We start from the raw sequence: 23,785 nt of genomic DNA, 5'->3' as shown, positions 1-23,785 counted from the left end.
AATGGTTCCCTGAGTGCCACCCTGCTGTAGAAATTGATCTCCCTCTGTAGGACTGGCTGATACACACAGATCTTATCTTTTCTCCTCCTGTCACAGTCACTGCAGCTGTATCAGTGAAGATTTGATCCAGGATAACAATCACATAAAGCAAATGTAAACAAGATCAGTCTGCTTAACACTCTGGTTTTGCACTTGGCAAGAGTTCAAATTAAAATACCCCAAAATGAATATCCACACCCAGTGCTACATTAAGGCAACGCTTGCCTGCGATAAAATCTCTATTGGAATTTCATAGAAACAATGTATTCACAAGCTATCATGAGCATTACCTCCCTCTTTATCCTCTGGTAGGTTTGGCGAGCAAGCATGCCCCTTGCATAAGCCTGTATGACACACGCAGCTTTCTTCTGCTCTGCCAGCCTCTGGCGCAGCAGGAAGCCGCGGCACAGCGCCTGGAAGCCGACGATCCGCGCGCGGGTGGCCTCGTACTGCTGGGCCAGCTGCCGGCTGCGGTACAGCGCCTGCAGGCGCCCGAAGCCCAGCAGCACCTGGGGGTGGTGCAGAAAGAAGAAGTCATTTTGGTTCCAAACCCATTGAGATGGGTTGGGATATAAGGTGGGATGAGTAGAAGACAACAAAATTCGGTGACTGGATGAAGACATTGGAAGTGGCTAATGTAACATTACCCGTCATGCTTTACTTTCTACCAGTAATAGGCCTTTAAAGCTAGTATAGAGAGTTATTTGGGGGATCTGTTCTAGGGAGTGGCTCCAGAAACTGACAATGGTATCCTGGGATTACGACAAGAGAAGGAACAGAGCAGAAATGAAGCCAGGTGAATGGAAACAAGCAGACAGGAATTGCATCACTGATGCAGAATATAGAATGTTTCTGACTGAAACTGGCAGTTTCTCCTCCTTCCCATCTCAAATGGGATGTATGGGATATAATTATAATAATAATAATCCCATGGGATATAATTATAATAATAATATTCCCTGCCACACGAATACATAATCTGTGAGTGCCCCCAGTTTTCCTCACCCAGAAAATGCACCATGTGTAGAAGATCAGCCAATATTTTTCACACAGAATCATCAAGGTTGGAAGAGACCTTCAGAATTATCTAGTCCAATTGTCAATCCAGCACCATCATAACTACCCCTAAACCATAGTGACAGGTGCCACATTCAGGCACCTCTTCAACATGTCCCAAGATGGTGACTCCACCACCACCCTGGGCAACTTATTCCAGTGCCTGACCACTCTTTCAGCAATTTTTTTTTCCGAATATCTAATCTGAATCTTAACATCACCTGGCAAAATTTTTAATAATGTGAGATTGATATAATGACTTTTCTGGTAATTTTTTACAAATTCCAAAATTTGTAAAATTCCAAACAAAAAAGTTTTCTTGCAGCAGTTGTGGAAGACACTTTGCTCATAGCATGGTGATGATGCACAAAGGCTAGGCTTGTGTTTTTGATTATAAGAAGCATGGGACCACTGGTCAGGTCTCTGGAGCCAGGCCTGCTGAGGTGAGTTGGGTTCCTATTTCACTGAAAAGCAGAAGTGTCACAGGTTCAGCAAGCCCTGAGAGGTCCCAGAGCCCTCCTTGGACTTTATACGCTCCTTTACACCCTGTCATCTTATCTATTCTCCCTTCAGTTGAGAATATCTTAATTCCTAATACTCCACTCAGTCTGGCAGGGCACAGTATATAAACACACACACACAAATATATATTCATTGATACACCTTCATCTTACCATTCTGAATTCCTTCCGGCAGCAGTAGCCTCTCCAGGCTGACTGAATGGCTACAGCAGACCTCCTCTGTTTCAGGAACTGCTTCCTAAGCAGACGGACATGTGAGGTGACAAACAATAGGCTATCTGCGTTGCTTCTTAGGATAGTAGTAGAGAATAAGGTGGCTTTTTTTCTCTTTTATGGGATGACCACAGTCTGATGTCAGCCTTGTTTGCTGTAAAAATACTCATAGCAACTACAGACCAAATTAATTGCTGTGCTCAGAGAACTCTGTAAGAACTGAAAACCCCTCACATCATGACTGTACAAGTTAACTTCCCCATCTAGCAATCTCTTTCTCTCTGTTTTGCTGCAGGATGAGGAGCCCATCTGAGCAAGATGAACCTCCCATGGTACAAACTGTCACACTGCAGCTGAAAAAGGCAGCACATAGCTCTGATGGATTAAAAGTAAAAGCAAGGTGACGCTTTTGGTTTGGATACTCTGTTGGATAGCAGAGTCTGAAAAAAAGGGACATTTTGGGGCATTTGTGTCATATTTTTTGGTTCTTCCTTCACTATGGTCAAGAGTATTTCTAAACCAAACCAGGACTCAGTCCTATATCATGGTTCTGATTGAGGGGATACAAGATCCATGAGTACAAATCATGATGTAAAGCATTTAATGAGGACAAACATTTATTTGACAGTGACTAAATTTCACTTCTGAAGATATTTCAAACTAAACCAGACACAATTCAAGAACTGGGCATCTTTGGCAAAGAGAAGGACTAGTTAGTTTCCATCTGATTCTTATCAATGTCTTGTATCCAAGAAGCACCCTAAATAAGAGAATTCTTGTAGCTCTGAGAAGGACACTGATTCCATGGGGATTTCCTGCTTTCCAGATGTCTACTGTTTACTAAAAATATTAAGAGCAAGTCCTCCTTTCAAACCTTCCTTTTCATACATGCCACAGCTGTGCATTTTGAAAAACATCACTAAAATAACAAAACTGAGCCAAAACAAATCTTTGTCCAACATCTGCTCAGATACACTGTGCATTATTACTTGATGAGCATGTAATTTAGGGCTGGTGGAAGGTACAGCCTGATACATTTCATACTCAAAAATGCTGCACAGAGTGTGTTAAGCTGCACCACAAAGATTAGCTACAACAAAATAAAGCAAATTCTCCTCTGTAAGATCACTGACCTATCCTTCAATCCTCTCATCACCTTCTGGATAAGAAGAACCTTATCTGTGAGTACATTTTGGCGTTGCAGCTCCAGTACAGTGTCATGATGATCCTGTAAAAGAAAGTGTGGATATGCCACCTTAGCAGACACAACCTCTGGAAATGGAAACACATGATGTGAATGAGACCCCTAATCAGCATGATGCAGCATAATGTAACTAAAATGCATTTATGGAACTGCAGTAGGAAGAGTGCACACCACTTGACCAGACTTGGTCTAGCTATTGCCATAAACAAGCAAGAATCTGCCTGCAGCAAGACTGTTTTCAACAGGGGGTATGCTACAGGCAAGGTGGTCCTCTGCAACAGTGCACTGGTATCCTGTTCTTTTTTATGCTCTAACTCATTGCACTGTTCTGTTTCAGCTGCAGCCCTTTAGCACAGAAACAGGATCAGCCTCTCCTACACCAAACCCTTTCCATTGAATTATTTGGTTTCCAAGAAAAAAGATCCACCCTCAGACTCAAGAGAGAGTTTGTAAGATAACCCAGTCCTCCTTGCACAAGGCACTCTTGCACAAGCAGGCCAAGCTGTACTGTGAAGCATCCAGTTTTTCATGAGAAAAGACAATAATCTGTCCTTTTTACTTACTTTAAGGAAAATCTTGGTCCTTCCAACTTGCCAGCTCTCATCCTTGCCCAGCACTGCTTCAGAGATGCTGATGCAGCTCTTTCGAGTATCATTCTTCAGCTGATGTGCAAAAGCATCATGATGTTAGGGCTTGGCTGTGAAACACAGCAAGTGCTATGCAAGGATCTACTGCCCTGCATTCCAAAGGCTGAAGAGCAGAAACAGATGAGGTCCTGCATACCTCTAGGCTGACAATACAATGAATGAAAGTGGTTCAGCTCAAATGGTCAGGAAGAGGAGGAATGTGATTACATGACTAAACATTCCAGGGTCAAGGTGTGAGGAGGAATCAGAGACCTGAGAATTGTGTGATCACAGTAAAAAAACATCTGAGGGCAATGGGAATGAGGATAGTACCCTACCTCGAATGTCTTTGAGGAGCAGGCCAAGGACAGCTGGACCTCAAAGGAGCTCTGTTTTCATGCTAAGGTTGAAGGAAGTATAGCTTAACTGTTTAGCTATAATTATTGTGATAACAGTTCCTGTGCTGACTTCTCTTGTGCTGACAGCTCTCACAACCCTGCCAGCAGTAATTCAAGAACTTTCTACTGTGGGAAAGACTAAAGCCTCATAAGGAAAAGTTAGATTAGCCTTAAACCCTATTTTTGCTTACACACCTTTTGTCGAAGAGACCATGGCAGAAGAAATCTGTATCTCTCAAAGAACTCCTCAAAGCTGTAGCGAACTGGGTACCCAGCTTTCCTGATCTGAATGGTCTCCATCATCCCTGAATATCGCAGCTGTTTGATACACAGCTCCCGGTCAAACAACTGAAAGGGAAAGCAGACGAGGAGGAGACTTAGCCCTGAGCAAAGGGTACACTTGCAGTATTCCTCAGAACATGTCTATTAACCCCCAGCCTCAGAGGGCCTGCAAAATGGCATACTGTGATTTTTAAAATTGTATTTTTCTTCCATGCACTAAATTAATTCATTACAAGCATAAACAAGTCACCCCAAAGGGTCTTCAATTTTGTGTATGTCAGCAGTAGAAACAGTCTGTTTACTTCAGTCTGGCTACCGTTTTCATTCTAGAACTGCAATTTCAGATGAACAGTGAATTAATCATATAATTTTGTAGGTCTGAATAGATGCATTAGCAACTTAGGCCTTTGGGCATACCATGCAAAGCACAGCAGGCATACTGCTCTTTTCTTATTATTATTTAGTCTTATCTGAGTTTAAAAATTGGCTCACTAAGCAACATGCAATGCTTCAAAACTTTTTAAATCATTTGACCAATACCTTACAAGGTTTTAGAGTAGAACCAGGTCAAAATCCCCCAAGACCCAGCCACGTGTCCTAATGACAAATGGGCTCTTCCTTGTGTGTCAGATTAAGCCAAATCACCCCTCTCACAAACTGCCATAGCTCTCCTATTCTCTCTCAGGCTATTTCATAGTATGATCATTGTTGATCCTGATGTTTTTTGTTTGTTCCTGTGTTGAGGGGCTACAGACTTTTCAGTTTTGTCTTTATCTTTACTGAAAAGATAGACACTGAAAACGTGTCTATAACTACTCAGGAATACACCTGTGTGCTTTATTGCTATCCATTACTCTGCGGTGCTTTTTTGAGATGCTTTTGTAAATTAACCATGCTATATCCTCCTATTGTGTTTATTGCAGGATTACCCTGTACTCCAACTCTTCTTGGATGCAGCAAGTACAGCTATAAAATGTTACCCAGAAACTGAGAGCCTTTTCTCATTACAAACTTTACCAAAGGTGAGACTTGTTAGAGCATTACCAGTGGTTTCTTGTAGTCATTTGGCTTGATGCAGCGGATGAAGTATGGCTGGCACTGCTCAAGGATTTTCATTAGTTTTTCCAGGGATTGCTTGAACTGTCCTCCCAGTGTCGAGAGCCGCTTGGTGGTATCCAAGCCCTGGGAAGAGAAAGCACATGCTGACTGCAACATCATTCGCTCTCAGAGGCCAATGAATAAACCTTTGTATTTTTGTACAATGTACAGTATCACACAACCACCAGAAAAAAATTATTTACCTATATGGGAGCTACATTGGCCATCTGTACCTTATTAATTTGAGTTTATTCTTGTAAAGAAACCCCTCACTAAGTGCTTTCAGCTACTTGGGCACTAAGTTCTAGCAGCAGGGGTGGCTGTGGTGGAAGTAATTCCACCCACAGGAGCCCACATGCACCTGTCTGTTCCATCCAAGGCTGTGTTTAGTGCCAGGCCTGGGTACAAGCTGTGATTCCTGGGAGCGTGCCTGAAAGCTTGGTGAGAAACAGCCACTTCCAAAGCAGGAATAAACTCCAGGCCAGATATTTTGCTGCCACCATAGCTAGGAATGCTAAAGATCCAGAACAGCCCATTCCTTAATGATTAGGTCTGATTAGGCTGATCATCTTGCCCATTAATACTATGGCAAGCAGTGAAAAGGCAACTTTTACTGGAATATAAACTAAGAGGTACTCCAGACTTCCCCAGCCTCTCTGACAGCACAGTTCCACCTGTCTTTTTCACACAAATCATCACATTAAGCCTAAGTTTCTACATGTCAGTGTGGGCACATTAAATTACAGTGCCAACAGTACAGATTCCAAGTAACACAAGGACTCCACTGGCCTTTTACATACAGGCAATGAGCTGATCATTGCAGCACACCACAGCCTGTTTGTTTATTAGTTTGTTTGGGGAGTGTGGTCCGTTGTGGGGTTGTTGGAATTTTTTCAAAGTAAATAATTTAAAGTCCAGTGGCTCCCCCTCACTTCCATGATCTTTAGGGTATCTCATCCTGCTGTTCTTACTTCTAAAGTGCTGCTTTGAATACTCAGATTTCCACCCTCTGCTTTAGCTACAGGGCAAGGCTGCCCTCCAGTGATCAATCATTTGTGTCATTGGAAAACAACTCCTGGGAACGTTTCATTGCAGCTCTGATGCATCTTAGGGCTAGCAAGCACCCAAAGTGGTAAAATAACAATATATACTTATTTTAGTGATTTTCACTCTCAGACCTTAGTGGCCTTTCTGCAGTACCATCAGTGGGATAGCCACACATGATCTCTCACATGCAACATTGTTAAAGCTGAATTTTTTTTATTGAGTTAATGGTGACTTTTCTGTTGTGGTGTGTCAGGAAAGGAACTCTGAGACCTCTGGACAAGAAAGTGTTTTCTGGCACAACATTCATTATTATTTTCTGTAGCCTGCTTCTTAGGCTTCCCAATGGTGGTCCCATTTATTTGAACATCAACATCTAATTTCTGTGCATTTTGACATGGGGTAGCCCATTTGGTATTTCCTTTCTTGAGATGCTGCTGTACTTTTTTTTCATTAACACAGCCTTATTTATAGGGACAAGGCCTGTTAGAGCATTAGAGCAATGTAAATAAACCTGATATTTAATCTGGAGGTATTCATAGCATTTAAGAGATGCTAAGCCACTTTTCTGCTGCTTTTACCACTTCTGACATTCTTTGCCCCCAGGATGTTTACCTGTCCGTGGCCAGGTGTTCTGGACAGCAGAAAGCCACACTGGGACAAAGACAGAGGAAGAAAGGACAAGATCAGAAAACAATGCCAGGAGAATAGACAGATAACAGGTAAGACAGCAAGCTGATTGTTCTGTATCCTGACAGGAAAACTCAAAGATGTAAACAAGCGAAAGCACCTTCACATACTGGTGACACTGCATAGCTAAATGTTCAGAAATCAAGGTATGTGGAAGTTGGAGCAGGACAGAGAACCTGAACTGTGCCCCACGGTTTTTCTAGTCCACTGCACTTCACATCCTTATTTTCACTAGGCACAGACACAACAGGATCAATGGAGTCTGTGATAATGACCCATCATGAACTTTGTCGCACAGTGATGTCCAGTCAGTGACAACATGTGGGGAAGCATCACGACTTGTGGTTCTGAAACAACTGCAGGCATGGCTACACAGATATCCAGGGTGCACACCTGGCTGACAGGGCTGACTTTGCACTTGTTTACAGCATGAACACCAGACCCTGACTTCTCCTGCAGCCCCCTTGGCAGAAACAATTTGAATGAAAGAGGCAGAGATTTGCAGAGGCAGTGCAAAGAAAGAGGAGATCAAGAACAGCCAGAGCTGTATGGAAGGCAGGAGAAATTAGTTGTTTCTGCAAGACAGTGCCAGTAAACCAACCTTGTAGACCTGGTCAGATCCAAGATGCCGAATGGTCCCACGTCCCAGAATAGGTGGGGCTGTTTCCACCTGGAAAATCTCTCTCAGGAATTTGTTTTTGGAGGAATGGACCACTTGCATTACATTAGCACTCAGTGTGTCACGATTTTTCTCCAAGAAATCTATAGGATGGAAACAATATTAGCCTGTCACCTCTGCAGCCTGCTGGCTCTAGCACCAGTGTCTACCTAAAATCCACTTAATTTACAGTAACTTGCAGATGGGTTTAGAGTAATCCTTCTGACCTCCTGATCAACTTCAGATCAACACTGCCCTGGAGAGCTACATATCCAGGTCATGCACCTATCATGCATTCATGTATCCAGGGCAAGTCATGCCCTTCCCTTCACCCTCTGTTTCCAGCAGAGGTAGACTCACCTTTTGATTCATAAAAGACAACCCCAGCAAAGTGGTTGATGCCAAACTTGGTATCATGAACACTCTTAGGTGGGATGTAGACGTTACTTTTACCATGGAGGGAGTTGATTTTGATAAGCATGGTGGCATCTGTGCCCTAGAAACAAGTACAGGTGAAAAAGGATGGTTAAGCAGATTGTCCCCAGCACTGGCCTGTGCTCAACAAACAAACAGAAGTGGCATTTAGAGATAACAAAAGCTCAAATTCTGCCCTTATGTGTGTAGTAGATCTGGAGAAAGAGCCAAAAGTATTCTTCCTTTTACACAGACCCCTGTCTCAAGCATCATGATAGAACACACCATCAAGCACAGGGCCTGGTTTTACTAGGGCTGTACATAAGTCCTCATAACATTACCAACATCACCAGGTGGGCTGAGAATTTACCAGATCTTTGGACCTCACAAGCAAAGCCCCTACCAACCTTCTCACGCCCTGCTACCTAGAAAGCTGTAAGGGATGCCTTCTCCTTCTCCTGGGCAGGCACAGTTCTTCTTGCACTCCCCAGCTGGTGCAAGACTCAGAGATCCCTGGAAGAATCCCTGAGCAGATCCCAGATCCCAGATCCCATGCCCAGACCAGAGGCTAGGCAGTCAGCTGGGAGCTTCTTTACAAGGAGTGCCATCATGATGCCATCCCCTCGTGGGCCATGTGAGCTCTCTGCACTCACCTGCACCCAGGGTAGTGGGGGCTTTGCTCTCAGAAGTCATGTGCTCTGGGAATCATGGAAGAGGTGCTTCTTGATCTGTGGGACCACCCTCTTCTTAGGGAAGAAAGGTGAAAGCTGTCTGCCTGTACATGATCCTATCAAGTAGTGATCTGAATGACTACAAATGAGCTGAGGCAGGGGCTTGCTTTTCTGGACATCCTCCATTGTCATCTGATTCCTGCACCAACACTCCAGTTTAGCCTCACCATACTCTGCAGACTATGAAAATGCTCTACAGGGATGTCTGAGATCAGATGCTACTTTCATCTCTGCTTTTCTTCTTTGAAATGACTGACCTTTGCAGGATAACATTTCACAGAATCACAGAATCATGGCAGACAACAGCCACAGACTTTCCCTCATGCACTAAGCAGGTAATGGAAGGAGTTCATGGAACTTTGTCATGGAAGGAGTTCAGGTTGGTCAAGCAGGGCCCTTGCTGACTGGGCCTGATCAACTTGTTGCTCTGTACCTGCTCTGTGATGGTGCTCAAAATGTTCTGTTTATGACCTTGTCTGGCAGCAAGGTTAGCTGCCATGCCTGTAGTTCCCCTTCAGTTCCTCACAATAGTGACATTGCTCAATTAAGTCTGTCAGCAAGGGGAAGAAAGAGCAAGCTGCCAGACCAACAGCAGAACAATACTCAAACAATGAACGATTTCAAAGATTCCCAAGAAGCCCTTGTAAAATGATCCAGACTCCTTCCTTCTCTGTCTGGAGCAGCTGTAAGAGTTTCAACAGCAAGGCACCAGGAAGAGCACATTCCAGCAGAGAGTGAAGCAGGTGCGTAGTGAGCTAATTTGAAAGAAACATCTATGGGAAGAAGATATTGCCTCTCCTAACATATTTGAAAGCCATTTTTGCACTTTTGTGTGTCTAAAGCCAAGTGTTACCCATGAGCTGTGTGCAAAGCCAGGCATTACAAGTGAAACCAGAAATTTACCTTTGGGAACCTGCTCTCTTCATCAATGAGGGAGATGATATTCATGGGCTTGAGTGCAATGACTTCCAGAGCCTGGTGGTTATCAGTGAAGTCAATGTTGTTCCAGGCAATGTGCTCTGCAAGGTATTCCTCTTGCTCCAGCTTGAAGACATGGTGCACAAAGAACTGCTGAAGGTGCTCATTTGCAATGTTAATGCACAGCTGCTCAAAGCTGGGGAGGAACAAGATGAAAGCCCATGGTCATCCTTGGCCAGTGCTGCACTGCTCTCTGCTATTTGTTTAGCCTCTGCACTAAATGCATTCCAGATACACCACTGCCACATTCCACACTGCTGGTGACTGGCACCACTGCATGTTGCCAATCTTAGCAATACAAGGGAAGCATTTTCTGCTGTGGCAAAGACCAGCAGCAATGAGCCAGCTGATGACTGAATGTTGCTGAGTAGGCAATAAAGATCTTTTATGTGTTTCAAGAAACTCCAGAGATAAAGGGGAATATGTAAGTGTGAAAATCACTTATGAGCATGTGACATGTTTCTGCTTGCACTGGTGCTACCACTTCTTCTGTTATTTACTCCTTTATGCTGCACCTGAGTATCATTACCTTGTACTTGCTGTGGCACACTGAATGTGCCTCTGGGGTGCTCACCACAGTGAGACCCCATGGGGACTGCAGGTCTTGGGAACAGCACAGAATAACAGGAGAGAACACAAAAGATAGAAGACACACTGTAGAGATCCTAGATTCTGTTCCAAAAGTCACTGAGGAACATTATCTGGCTGAAGGCCAGAAAATTCCTCAGGATCTGGAATAGACATGTGCAATGGCTGCACTAAAATGAAGGCTGGGGAAGGAGGCAGAAATATGATCAAGACTGAAGAAAAATGGAATCTGCATGATCAAAACTGGGAAAATCCAGTAATGGACTTCTCACCATTTTTCTGAGAATCAGGGTAAAGATGAAAGAGTATGTCTCTGTTTTTTCGTTCCTTCCCTTTACATCAGCTGCTTTTCAGCTTCCTATTGCATTGCATCTGGAGTTTCCTACCTGTTGTTGCTGAAGTTTTCAAACCCAAAAATGTCCAGCAGTCCAATGGATTGATGTCTGTCTTTAGGCTTCTGAGAAGCTGGGTTGAAAATGGCTGAGTTGATTTTGTTCACAATCCACAAGAAAATCCGCCCATATATACCCTGAGAAAAAAAATGAAAGAGGAATTAGAGCCCTCTAATCATTAGAGACTTTGGATGTAACTGCTTGCTATTGTGCTGTCAAGCTATGCCTGAGAACTACAAGGGCTTGGAGCCCTCTGGGTGAATGTTTATCACATGGAGCTCCTCAGTCAGGAAGAGAGCTCTGAAAGCATCCCCAGTCTTAAACAGGAAAGCTGTGAGCACCAGTACCTTCACAAAGGCATCCCTCCCATTGGCAGCTTGAACCACATTCAGAGGTCTGGACACACTTTCTCCTCGGACAATGATGGAGAGGTTTGTGAGGCTGGTCTGGAGTTCACTAGAGTCCACCTGGAGAAACAGTCATGGCAACCTGGTCATTCCAGGTGAACAAAGGAAATCCAGCAAAGTTTATATCGGGAGGAGGACTATGACAAACTGCTTGTCTAGCAGCATCCACTGGCAACTTGCTGTCCCATTTAAAGGTCTCCCATCTTGGAGAGACATCTGGAACAGCATGACTGGAGTGTCAGCAGGACAGAGGCAACATACCTGTTGAATGTTAATTCCTACATAAACTCCAGAGACGTGCTCTGCCAGTGTGCTCATGGAACATGGGAGAAGGAAGAACCAGCAGAAGATGAGGGTCCATTACCTCGAGCAATTTGGTGGCGATGGAGAAGTGTGGTGAATCTATCACATCAGAGCAGTCCAGGTTGTCGTACACGGCCGCTGCAAGGAGGAAACAACCACTCTCAGGGAGAACCATCACTGTTGTTAATGTAGCTGTATTTCTGTGACCCCACAACACTGGGAATGTGGCAAGGTACTCAGTTCTCATTTGAAACTGACTGGTCTGGTGATTTAACCAAGGAGGGTCCTGATTTCACCCAGATCCTGGGATCTACAGGGCTCTCTCGTGCGTAGAACATCAGGCTAAAAACAGCAGCCAAACTGACAAGATTATTCATTTAAAATAGTAACTGCTGGGGATCCAGGGAAGTGATAGCTGACTCCAGAAAATATGTTTCTGGAAATATTTTTCCTGTGTATCTAGCTTGTGGGAAATTAGACAACAAAGAGGAATACAAGAAATCCCTAATTTTAGTAGTTAGCATTAATCCAAAGAATCCAGCTGGCATCTCTGTATTGGGCCTGCTGTATCACAAAGCAAGGAGCTCTTTTCTAAAATGTGAAAGCTTCTGGCATGTGCTGGTGGGTCACACTGTGCCTGTCCATTCCAGAAGTGCACTTATGCAGGTGAGTGTTCAGCAGATTTAAGCAGGAGGATGACTGCTATTATCTCCAAGGCAAACATCACTGCTGTGTCCTCTGGCCTGTGTAGAACAACAATCAGCAAATGCAGCATGGCATTCTACTCTGTTGTTTCAGTTTGTGTGATAAGGGCCTATTTACAACCATGGAGACCTGACAGTGTGACAAAATAATAAGATGCTGCTTTTCAAAACACATGGCAGTGGAGTCACAAACCAGAATTTCATTGTGCTTATCTGCCTTCCCTTCCAACTTTGTTCACCTGTTAATACAAGTCAGAGCAGCACAACCTGATCTCTGCAGGTGGAAGCAGGAAGCACCCAAGGGAAGTACCTTTACCATCAAGTCTAAGGAAAGGTAAGCCCAGCCAATGCTGAATTTACCTTGGAACTCTACATTCCCTAGGTGCAGGATCGCAGCCAGCAGCTTGCTGATGTCCCAGTGCTCAGAGTCTGAGAACATGAGGATCTTCATAGCTGAGCGGATGTGGGCATAATCCTTGGCGTCATTGCGGCTGTCGCAGGACGTGCAGTTACCCTGCAAGCACCACACCAACAGGTAAGGAAGATCCTCCTGCTACCCAGACAAGGATGAAAGCACGTGCAGAGTGACAAGCCTTTGTACACAAGGTGGCTATCCTGTGAGTCCACAAGGATGCAAGGTAAAACGCTATTTAACATTCTATATTCTCTTCCCATAATTGTATCTTCCTTCATATTTTCTCTCAAAAAGAATGCATTAACAAAGGGCTCAGTAATGCATTTCTCCAGGGCTAGGCTGAATACTGAGGAAGCCAAAGGAAAAGCTGATGGGAAGGCTGCTCTGGAGCATAGAAGGACAGGAAGCTTTGACAAGGTTACCTACTTTTACAAGGCCATGCCTGTTTCTTTGGTTTCCTCTCTCTGCCCTGTCAATGGAAAATTAAGAGCCCTAATCCCAAACCAAAGCAAGTCAAGTTGGATAAGTACTAGAAGGCAAATCTCAAAATAAAAATATTAGGTCCTAGTGGAAGACAAATGGAAGTATCTAAGGCAGCATCAGAAGCACCTTCATCAAAGTCTACACAGCAGGTCCTACGATGCTGCTCCTGACAGAAACTATTTTCAGCCATAATGGAGATGGGAAAATGCCTTTTTTACCCTTGCCATTTCTGACAATATAGTGTGATGATCCCAAAAATGAAATATTCCTAGACATTTCAGTTTACAGCATGTAAACATGCCAGCTTGTACCAACAGCTGACCTTTACAAAACCATGGATATGTTCTCTTTTAATCCAGTCCTCCTATTTCGGTATCACACTGCCCTTCTGCTGACCCAGGGGCCTTTTCATGGAATGGCCAATGGGTTAATTGCACTAATTGCACTCATGAGCTTTGCTGCAAGATCACTGTTATTTTGAAAACATTACATTTGATAAAATCTCCACAAATTTAATAGTTTTGCTTTTGAGACTCCAGAAACAGACTTGTTTTCATTTCCTAGAAATTAGATGCCCAGCTCCAGCTAATTTCAGTAGAGGCAGGACTTAAACACATTCTTTCCACAGCTGTAGAACAGCCCAAACCTAACCAGCTGGCCTATTTAATATGAGGTATATACACAGGCTAAAGGATAGGATTTTCATCATATCTTTCATGTCCGAAACCACTCAATTAGCTATTTTCAAAAACCTCACCTCTGAAGATCCCACTTCTGTCACAATGGCATTGTAACTCATTGTCATTAGCATCCATCGTGGGAGGTTACGCTGAATGCCAGCTGCCTGCATTATGTATGTAAGATTTATTAGATATAAGGACTAGGATACTTATTAATTTTCTTCTAAGGTACACGTATGTGATTACTGTTCTCCCTGGCACGAGATCCCTTGCATTCCTTTGAAATCTGAGTGTCTGTGAAAGTGGGGGATGTTGTCCACATTCTGTTTTAAGGTGTCCTTTATGTTTCTTAAGTCTGACTTTGACAGAAAGCTTTAACCTGCCACAAGCTACTTCCCACTGGTGGACAATACAGTAAGTGTCTGAAACTGATACTCACGGCACTTTTGGTGTTACTGCTTCTGGTACTCTAAGGGAAGGACTGTTCATATTTGGTAACTACCATCTGCAGCTCCTAGTGATTGCAATTGCTCACTGAAAGAAGCAAATGGCAGAGGGATATCAGAGAATAAAGCAGAGATTATTACCATAGTGAGATAAGTGTACTCTGAAGCAGTGCCCAGATTCAGCATCTTTTTCTGCTCTGTATTCATCCCCATTAGCATGCAGTAGAAGATGTGATAATTCCTCTCCTCTGGAGCCTAAAAATAAAAGAAATAGGCCAATGGACAGCCTTGTCAGGATAAGCTTCTAACACAAGAACAGGCAGAATGTACACCTGCCAGTGCCCTCACCTGACGGCAGACCCGGGACTTCTCCAGGAGAAACTGCTCTATCCGGGCTCCTTCTATCACACCACTTTGGTTGAAGTGAATATCAATGTACTTCCCAAAGCGGCTTGAATTGTCATTTCGAATTGTCTTGGCATTTCCAAAAGCTAACAGCAAGAGACAGAAATAGTATCTGTATTATTGCAGTTCATGAACATCAAGCCTATTTTTTTCCCCTTCTACTTTGCTGCTAATATTTTACACATTTTGTTCCAAATGACAGCGCTGAGAAGCACTGGAGAATGTCTTGTCTCAGTCTGTCTCCTGAAGAGAGGGGCAGGCATACTGTGCACCCAGATAATTGGGTCCTAAAAGACATATTCAAATGATCCAAATGTGGTCTGTATCTGGCCAGCCAAGAGACCTGGGCAAGTCTGAGGACCTTCAGAATAATTTACTGGGAACATGTTGATCCCTGTACAGAGAAAGATAGGTGTCTCAGGGAGCTCCCCTACAGATACATCTATGCATGGCCAGTCACTCTGTCACTGTCTAGGGCAAATGCCAAACCAGGGGGCTTTGCCTTGGGCTCTGCAGTCCCAAGGACTCTTGTGCTCCTGGCAGTTCCAGGGTGTATACTACAGAGGAAACTCCTCCTACAGCATGAGAGAAAAGCTGCTCTGGACTGTATGGGAGCATGGCAGAAAAGTATAGAGAACATCTACAGTGCATCACCAGTGTTTCAGGGGGGTTACCAGTTAAGCAGATACAATGGTTCAAGGATCTGTTTCTGATTCATTTTATCCTGAGATAAATGTGGTAAATCAGCCATGTTTGCTAAGTAACCCACCTTCCAGAATGGGGTTGGCCTCTAGGATTTGCTGCTCTATCCAGGAATGCTGGCCACTGACAGCTGCCAGAAACTGTAGTATTAGCTTTGTACTTTCAGTTTTACCAGCTCCAGATTCTCCACTGCAGTAAGAAAAAAAAATATCATTACAGGCTTCCTTTCTTTTTTTTGGTAACGTGGAAGACCAAGTTACAATAAAAAAAACCAATCCCACTTAAGTTTACCCTGTGAATGGCACAGGGTGCCATTCAGACTGTCAGATCAGACTGTCTTTCATAGAGGGCTGGAAAATTTCAGTCTTTCATCATCTTATCTGCTCAAATTGAAGTAGTTTTTCAGACTTAGGCTGATAACTAGATCCTCCCACCAATTAAAAACAAGCAAATCCATGGAAGACATTCTGTACCTGTACAAATAAAATGACCACTTGCTTTTCTTTTTTATTGCATTACCAGATTGTCAGTGCTAGTGTCAGCACATCAGCAGAGTTGACTCAGATATAATCAGATACTATTGCAATGAGACTGTCTGGTTCTTCACATTGATGACAAACAGAGAAAGGATTCTTTGTAGGAGGATGAAAGCTTCCATTCACCTTTGGGTTAGCAGAGGTTATTTCTCTTGAGGAAATGTCTAGCCTTGGAAAATACATGTAACATAAATATTCTGTCTCCAAGGTAAAAGATAGCCCTATGTCATACACATTCAGGTGTTATGTTTCTATATGTAGTGACCACATGCAGAATGTACAACCACATTGAAAGATTCTGGGGGAAAACAGGCTTCAGAAATCCTTTGCTTATGTTTTACCTTTCCCAGCCCTAACTGAAAATGAGGGAGCAGGGAAGAAAATATTTCCTTCCTGTTGTCTCTAGTTTTATCTGTGTCTTTCCATTTGGAAGGTCAGGAGACCATCCTGTGTCCACCTGTGTCCACAAGGTGCCCCAAACCATGCCAGACTTGGTTTCTGCTATTTGTCCTCTCCAAGTCCATTCACCTGATCACACAGCACTGGTCTCTCTTATTCCTCTTCATATTGAAGTAACAGTTATCTGCAATGGCAAAGACATGAGGTGGAAGCTCTCCAATCCTCTTGTTACAGTACAGTCTGATCTGGTCCACCGTGTAGAGGGGTAGCAGCTGGTATGGATTCACTGCTACAAGGATTGATCCTGTGTAAGTCTGGAAAACAGTTGTGAGCATTATTCCAAACAAGAATACAACCAAAGCTACTTGCAGTATAAATCTAAACAGAGGCAGGAGGGAAGCCTGGGAGATCATAGCAGCACTTGGGTGAGGCTAAGAGCCCAGTTCCTCACTATCAGCTGCTGTTGAACATCCCAGGATAAGGAGAGGTTTGCCCAAGGTTCTAGGTGTGATCTTGCTAATGACAGCTCCGTTGTTCTCTGTTTCAAGCTGAAGCACACAGAAGTCCAATTTGATCTGGCACTTTGGTGTTATCTTAAGGTGTTTTGCAGTGTTTTGTTTAGCTGCTTTTGTATTCTAGTGCAGATGTAGCTGAACTTTGCTAATGGGCCAAGTTACAGTTGTGCTATTCATACAGTGATTTAGAAACATTTGTATACAGCAACACCAATGAAATGAAGGAGGCTGTTGAAAGCTGTGGAGATGCAAGGCAATGATACTGTTCAAAAACTGTGTGAAACAAATGCAGGCTGCTAGAGTTTAATATAACAGATCTATCCACAGACCTTGTTAGTTGTAACTGTTGATACTGTTCAAAAACTGTGTGAAACAAATGCAGGCTGCTAGAGTTTAACATAACAGATCTATCCACACCTTGTTAGTTGCAACTACAGGATATATAAAATAAGTCCTTTTTAACACTAAATATCATCACACCTATGTTGTAAGAGACAGCTTCTCTCCAGTACTGTATATAATATGGGAGGCGAAGCATGGAAAAACCTGAATATTAATTATAATATTACAAACTGGAAACTGAGGAAAAAAGAAAATAAAATTGTCAAATTTCCCAGTTACAGATAAAACCTGTAATGGACAAAATATCCAGATTTATTATTAGCAATCTTATTACATCAACATCAAGTAAATGTTGGCTTGGACTGGGGGACAGTTGAAATCATGTCACTGCATACCCGTTAGGCTGATCCTCCAGGTAATAGCAGCAGTAAGCTGTAACATGGGCTGGATTCAGTGCACTGTCAGTGGCTGGTGACAATGATTGCTCTGGGAGAAAGTAAGTGAAGTCACTACCTGTGCCAGCACTGTGACTGAGGGGCAGCCAAAGTACTTGAGTGAAAGAAGAGAAAAACTGTGTTGTGTCTCCTTGGCAACCTCTGTCATTAAAGAAGTCAGAGGGCCCCGTGTGTGAAAGGCTCCCAGGCTGCTCAAGTGTAGAGGCCATTCCTGGAAGTGACCTGGAAGTGACCCGGCTGTTCCTGGAAGTGACTGTGGCACTCACATAGATTTTGTGCTCCTGGTGTCGGATGAGGAGGTTGTGCACCATGCCAGCTTCATGGAGATCCCCGAGGCGGATCATGTCCTCTACCCCCTGGACAGAGGAAGGGTGCATCAGGTGCACCATGTGCATATTCCGAGCCGTGATCCAGTGCTCCTGACAAAGGCAAGGCACAGACTTTAATGTGTGATGCTGTGGCTCAGAGGCAAACAAAGGAGAGCTGGGTTAGACTGGAGTGAGCTTCAGCATAATACATGCTCAAGCAGGCATGCTCTAGCACACAGGTGACTGGCCTATAAGAGTTAACTGGTTTAAAACCAGATGGTTTAAAACACTGAATGAAGCCATTTGGGTGGGTTCTGAACAGCACCAGTTTTAACACTGCTCAGTGTTAACTGCAGACTGCAATTCTGTCATCACAGGCAGAGCATTGTATAAGGTTGGGATGAACTGATTTCAGTGGGATGATGTGTCCACCTAAAACTTCACCAAATTTAGGGATTGGAGCCCATCCATTTCCTTTTCCTAGCCATGTAGATATAACCTCTATCTTATGAAGCTCTGAATCTTCCTTGTGCTTGGACCTCGAGATGCCAGATGACCATCCTATACTTGCCTTATTTCTATAGTTTTTCTTTCAGTATATCCTACCTATACCAAAGTCAGACCACCTGGCAGATGGAGCTTTGGTCTGACCCAATAGGACCTTCTTTTGTATTTTGCACTTTTACATTTCATGTTCATCTTTTACAGAAGGTTATGGCATAGCCCACCTTGCCCTCATCATCCTCCAGCAAGATCCGTCCTGAGTCAGATTCCTTCACAACTGCCCCAATAGGGACATTAAATTCACTGTTTGGTTGCGTGTCCAGCCACACATGATCACCCTGGGGAGAAAAAAGCTACTGTCAAGTACAGTGACATACTTGATGCCATGTAGCTCACAGGCAAATACCTCTTGGTCTTCCTTTTTTAGTTATTTGATTTTTTTAGCAGTGTTCAACTGGGTAAGTTCTTACTGCTTGCAGACAATACATTTATAGACCTCTGGATTCTACTCCCAGCTCCACAGCTGATCTGAAACATGACTTTGGACAAGTCATCAAACCCAGCTGTCTCAAAGGAGGAAATGAGGCAACACTTTTTCCAAGGACAACATTAATGCAGCTTCAATACTTCTCAGAGCCTGGCTGGGGGCATAGTGAATGCTGGGGAACTGGCTTGGCAGCCTCACATGAGCTATGATATTTTCTCAGAAGACATTCTTGAGAACACAGACTTTACCAGGAAAGAGAAAAACAAACAAACAAACATATGTACATACTATAAGCCTGGAAATGTAGAGACCTCAATTGCGAGAAATTTTAGATATATTTTTTTCCTGCTATAGCTGAAATGTGAGTGCTCCCATGATCTCTCTTAGGAGAAAAAAGCCACTAACATTCTTTATCCAGCCCAGTTCCTTTCTTCACATAGGTAGAGGCTTGTCAACATCTGGCACCTCTGCAGAACAAGCAAGAACTGCTCTGCTGTGCCCGGAGGAAGGGGTGAGCCACAGCTGCCCTTTCCTAGGAATGAGCAACATCTTGGTGTTGCCTGTACCAGTGTCCTGGTTATACTTCCCTACTCCAGGCCCTCAGGAACACCTTCTCTTGCTCCAGTCCCCAATACAGATTCAAACAGAAAGATGGAATAAAAACTGAATAGAGTTGTAGATCAGTGGACTTTGTAGCTGTATCTTGTCATATATAACTTTTGTTACACACCACAGCACTGCATGTCATAGTTTCAATGTTCTTAGTTAAAAAAATTTCTTTTTCCTCTCAAAATACTTTGTGGCTTACATTTAAAACCAAATAACCAATGTAAAGCATCCATAAACATTGCACAAGATTATGAAGAATGTTACAGACTAACAGCTCTTATTTGTGTTGAATAAAACTCCAAAGGTAACTTGTGTAGTTTCACTGCCACACCTTGTGACAGAGGTCACCTGCTCAACAAGAGGATGGCCTGGTGAGGCAAGACACCTCTGCTTCCCTAGTCTAGGCTGAAATTATTTTATACCTTGTTGGTACTGGGTTATTGCAACTTTCTTTTGATCGAACCATGATGGTTAGGTAATTTTCTTCCTCTTTGGACCTCAGGCTAATCACTCAATCAGAAGAAAGAGCAGGACTTACCTTTCTGAAAACCACCATTATGTTTCAGATCACTGTATGCAACCTGCATGCCAAGAACATAATGTTAGGTCAGAAAAGGACTTTGATGAGAACAGACAGTGGGGTTTCCTTGCAAAAAAAATAACATCAAAATATCTTAAAATAATTTTATTAAAGCAAAAGAGCTCATTAAGATACACCCAATATAGAAACAATGACACCATCTATACAAAGCAAAGAACCTGCAGCACTGGGGTGGTGTTCTGAGTTCTACCACGTAACCTGGAGATGCTCTTAGCCCTAAAGATTTCACTGTGCACATTTTCATACCAAATAGTTCTCTCAGTCAAGTGCTAGGCACAGTTATTGTCTGAACTTCAAAGTTGGCTCACTAATAAAAAAAATCCACAGTGCAATGTGATTTGATGCACAAGACAACCAGCTAAAGGTGGTCCATTGACCCAGCAGCTCAGTGGCTATCCCGGAGACACAGGTTTAATTCATACTTTCCAAGGTGAGTTCCCTCAGACCCTTCAGCTTGAACGCACCACCAAACAGAAACAGAGGCCTAGAGTTCACCTTCCTTGGCTGGAATGGGAGGAATTGCAATTAAGGCATGAACAACGAAATAAGGGACTGGAGGGAACCACAAGAAAATTAAGAACTCACTATCAAGAACATAACAGCCAAAATATCAGTGGCCAGAGATCTACACCAGTGCTTTAGCTAAGGGATGATGCAGTTTAGGCTGTCCTAACCAAGAAACTAACGTCTTCAAAGCAACTTTGTATCCCACAGAGCTGGATTTTGGGAGTGATTCCATGACGAGGATGATTTGTCAGCTGGTATTTCATATTCTGTTACTCTTATGGCAAAGTCCTCACGTTCTTATTCAGGACTCAGAGGCAGGACCTATGCACCAACTTCAAAACTGAGATGGCCTGTTGCTGGGAGTGGTGCAGGGAGGCACAGAAGCACAGTCCTTAGCAAACATAGGCTAAAGATGGGCCACAATCAGTGATTCACAGCTGACAAGCACTTTTTCACCTGCACCAGAAACCAGAATATGGCAAAAGAGTAGAAATATTGACCCCAAACAAGGAGGGAGTGGCACATGCAAGCACAGAGACAGCCATACAGTGTCACATGAAAGGGACAGCTGTCTCCAGATCCGGTCTGACAGCAGCCTTGTAGGGAGGAGATCCCATATAATCCCAGGATATGCAGTTCCAATATTTAAAATTCCTATTCCCAGAGAAACCCTAAGTGGCCACCCACTGCACCTGGTTGCATGGCCACTTCCTGGCCAAGCCTGGCTCTCTCTTCTGTTTCTCTTGATAAAGTAATGCTGCACCATAAATCAAATCACGCCCCATAGGATGGGAATTTACCTCTCCAGAAGAAATCTTCACTGAGTGGCTTTTGCGGCTCAGGTCCCTCTTTTTCATAAGCATTGGCATAAGAAGGGAAAGGAAGGTGAAACTGGCCCTGGTGCCATTAAGTTACAGTTCTCCACTGCACAAAGGAGGAAATGACTGAAGCACGGTTATTTATTACAGGACTTTGCTCCCAGTTCAGTGTATATGTCACTTCCAGGTCAGGTGCTCCAGTGAGCACGAAGGCTAATTGTTGCTTGAGTGAACCTTAAACTTCAGTCTCTCCACTGGGCCTGTATCCTTTCAGATTTCTGGAAATCACTCCCAGAAGAAAACCCTTTAGCATCTGGTCTTATCCTGCTCCAACATGACTGACTTATCTAGGACTGTCTCTCACCCTCTTATGTATGAAGAAAATCAGACCCTCATCTCTTCATCAAAACCTCCCTTTGGCTTTCCATACCTCTTTTCAGCAAGAAAATGCCCATCAGTCTGTGTTCTGCCTGGTCTGTGTTTCACAGTACCTCAGACCAAAATTAACTCATCACATTTAACTGAAATTCATACACACACCCATATAATGGGACAAAATGCACTAGCATTTTTCACTAGCATTAATTTATCTCTCAACAAACACTCTGTCCCTGTGTTCCAGAATCTAGGTGCATGTTAACTCCCTATTTTTCCCAAAATAGGGACAGGATGGCCAAGAGCTTTCTTCTTTCTGTTGACTCCATATGTACTCTCTGTGTCCTTCTTGCAAATCTGGTAAAATTCCAGTATGGGAAAGAAACAGAAGTGTAGAGAGGCAGATACAGGCTTTCTCCAGCCAAAGCAAGAACTCAGGAATCAAGCACATTCCAACATGAGCTCAAACAGTGAAGACAAAATTTTGTCCAAGTACCTTAACCCAGCTGTGTCACCTTCCTCCAGGACCCTGTGCACAACACTGTGCACTAGTCTGTGTACCCAGTATTAAACTGTGTACCCACTATTAAACAATGTAAATGTGCAATAATTGTGAGCACGTGCTAGCTCACCTAATACCCTAATTCTTATTTTCTTTTTTCCTAGGTTCAGTGATGCTGCACTGTATAATGGGGCCCCTGCTGTAACTCCACATCCAAATCAGAGGTAAGAACTCATGCATGGCAATAAATAGTTTAGAGTAGCATGTGTTTATCAACATCACATATTTGTGTTTTAATGTCAGCCTCCTTACCTGAGTTTTTGTTTAAATCTTACAGCAGCAGATACAGATGCAGAAATAAAATGTAGGCCCTTCAGGGCTTAGAGACATTTGGAGAGAAGCAGAAAACCAGAGAGAGCTTTCTTCAAATTTCTAACTGTGCAAATAATTCCTACTCAAAGATTTGGCTGCAAAGTAGTTCTTTAGCAGACTTATTTTTGATACAATTTGTGATTAACAAAATTCCAAGTACTGGTTTTTATTAGTAAAGGTCAAATAGTGGCAAAGAAATCAAAGTACATGCCTTTATACTACCAAGGCAGATACAAAGCTTTTTTGTACAATTGGACAAAAAAATGCCAAGCATATTCCTTCAGAAAACAAAACATACCTGCTGAAATTCCAAATGGAGTCTGTTTGGGGGCAGAGAATCTCATTCTAAAATTAACTGCATTGTTAACACTTTTGTCCAAGATACTTCAATTTTATTTTGTTGCTTTTCTTGGTGCAGCACTCATCATAGAATCCCAGAATGATCTGGATTGGAAGGGACCTTAAAGCTTATCCAGTTCCACCATAACAGGGGCACCTTCCACTGTCCCAAGCCCTGTTGCTCCAAGCCCTGTGCTACTTCAGAGAGAAGGATTTATGTCCTATAGACACTGTACTAAATGGAATCATAGGGAAATCAAGGTTATCTGAAAGAAAAGTACAATTCATTATACAGCTGAAATATGCACTGGAAGGGAGATTTTTATTTCCACAGCTGAAATATTCAAGAGGTAGAACACAAAAGCTGAGGGAGCAGGCACTTGATATACCAAGGGGAAGCATCCAAGATGCTCTGTGCAGCACATGCAGCTAATGAGATGAGCAGGCTAAAGGTGCCTCCAGAGAAGGACCTGTGAGTTCTCAGGGGCAGCTCAGGTTTGGGCAGGCACTGAGCTGTGCAGATGGGGAAAGACAGGAGAGGAACTTGCCAGGAATGAGCAACACGATGTACTGCTGAACACAGAGTTTGGCGAGGGACTGTGCAGGGCACAGGAACATTTGTAGTGGTAATTAGGGGTA

General features: G+C 43.3%; 1 protein-coding gene and 1 long non-coding RNA gene across 3 annotated transcripts in view; one reads left to right on the top strand and one right to left on the bottom strand.

Moving 5' to 3' along the window:
* The window catches only part of MYO7B (myosin VIIB), a 48,643-nt gene extending 28,455 nt beyond the window's left edge, over positions 1–20,188 (bottom strand). Inside the window, exons 1-20 of one of the 2 annotated variants that reach the window (XM_041467549.1) lie at positions 20,171–20,188; positions 18,761–18,874; positions 17,991–18,143; positions 16,542–16,726; positions 15,545–15,666; positions 14,719–14,861; positions 14,512–14,625; positions 12,707–12,860; positions 11,704–11,780; positions 11,280–11,399; positions 10,927–11,069; positions 9,878–10,088; positions 8,190–8,325; positions 7,773–7,933; positions 5,384–5,521; positions 4,253–4,405; positions 3,597–3,695; positions 2,963–3,057; positions 1,770–1,854; positions 330–548 (exon numbers count right to left, since the gene is read on the bottom strand). In XM_041467549.1, the coding sequence (XP_041323483.1) occupies positions 330–548; positions 1,770–1,854; positions 2,963–3,057; positions 3,597–3,695; positions 4,253–4,405; positions 5,384–5,521; positions 7,773–7,933; positions 8,190–8,325; positions 9,878–10,088; positions 10,927–11,069; positions 11,280–11,399; positions 11,704–11,780; positions 12,707–12,860; positions 14,512–14,625; positions 14,719–14,861; positions 15,545–15,666; positions 16,542–16,726; positions 17,991–18,143; positions 18,761–18,874; positions 20,171–20,188 (2,640 nt within the window). The remainder of the gene's footprint in view (positions 1–329; positions 549–1,769; positions 1,855–2,962; positions 3,058–3,596; positions 3,696–4,252; positions 4,406–5,383; positions 5,522–7,772; positions 7,934–8,189; positions 8,326–9,877; positions 10,089–10,926; positions 11,070–11,279; positions 11,400–11,703; positions 11,781–12,706; positions 12,861–14,511; positions 14,626–14,718; positions 14,862–15,544; positions 15,667–16,541; positions 16,727–17,990; positions 18,144–18,760; positions 18,875–20,170) is intronic. The other variant, XM_041467550.1, reaches the window with a different exon arrangement.
* LOC121353608 overlaps positions 1–22,728 on the top strand; it is a 41,374-nt gene extending 18,646 nt beyond the window's left edge. Inside the window, exons 4-8 of the long non-coding RNA XR_005955131.1 lie at positions 2,125–2,229; positions 5,263–5,361; positions 7,088–7,203; positions 12,729–12,881; positions 22,600–22,728. This is a non-coding gene — a long non-coding RNA (uncharacterized LOC121353608). The remainder of the gene's footprint in view (positions 1–2,124; positions 2,230–5,262; positions 5,362–7,087; positions 7,204–12,728; positions 12,882–22,599) is intronic.
* The last annotated feature ends 1,057 nt before the right edge of the window (positions 22,729–23,785 follow it).

The sequence above is a fragment of the Pyrgilauda ruficollis genome, unplaced genomic scaffold, assembly GCF_017590135.1.
Source record: "Pyrgilauda ruficollis isolate IOZ18807 unplaced genomic scaffold, ASM1759013v1 scaffold209, whole genome shotgun sequence".
NCBI lineage: Eukaryota > Metazoa > Chordata > Aves > Passeriformes > Passeridae > Pyrgilauda > Pyrgilauda ruficollis.
This window is presented reverse-complemented; position numbering and strand designations above follow the sequence as displayed.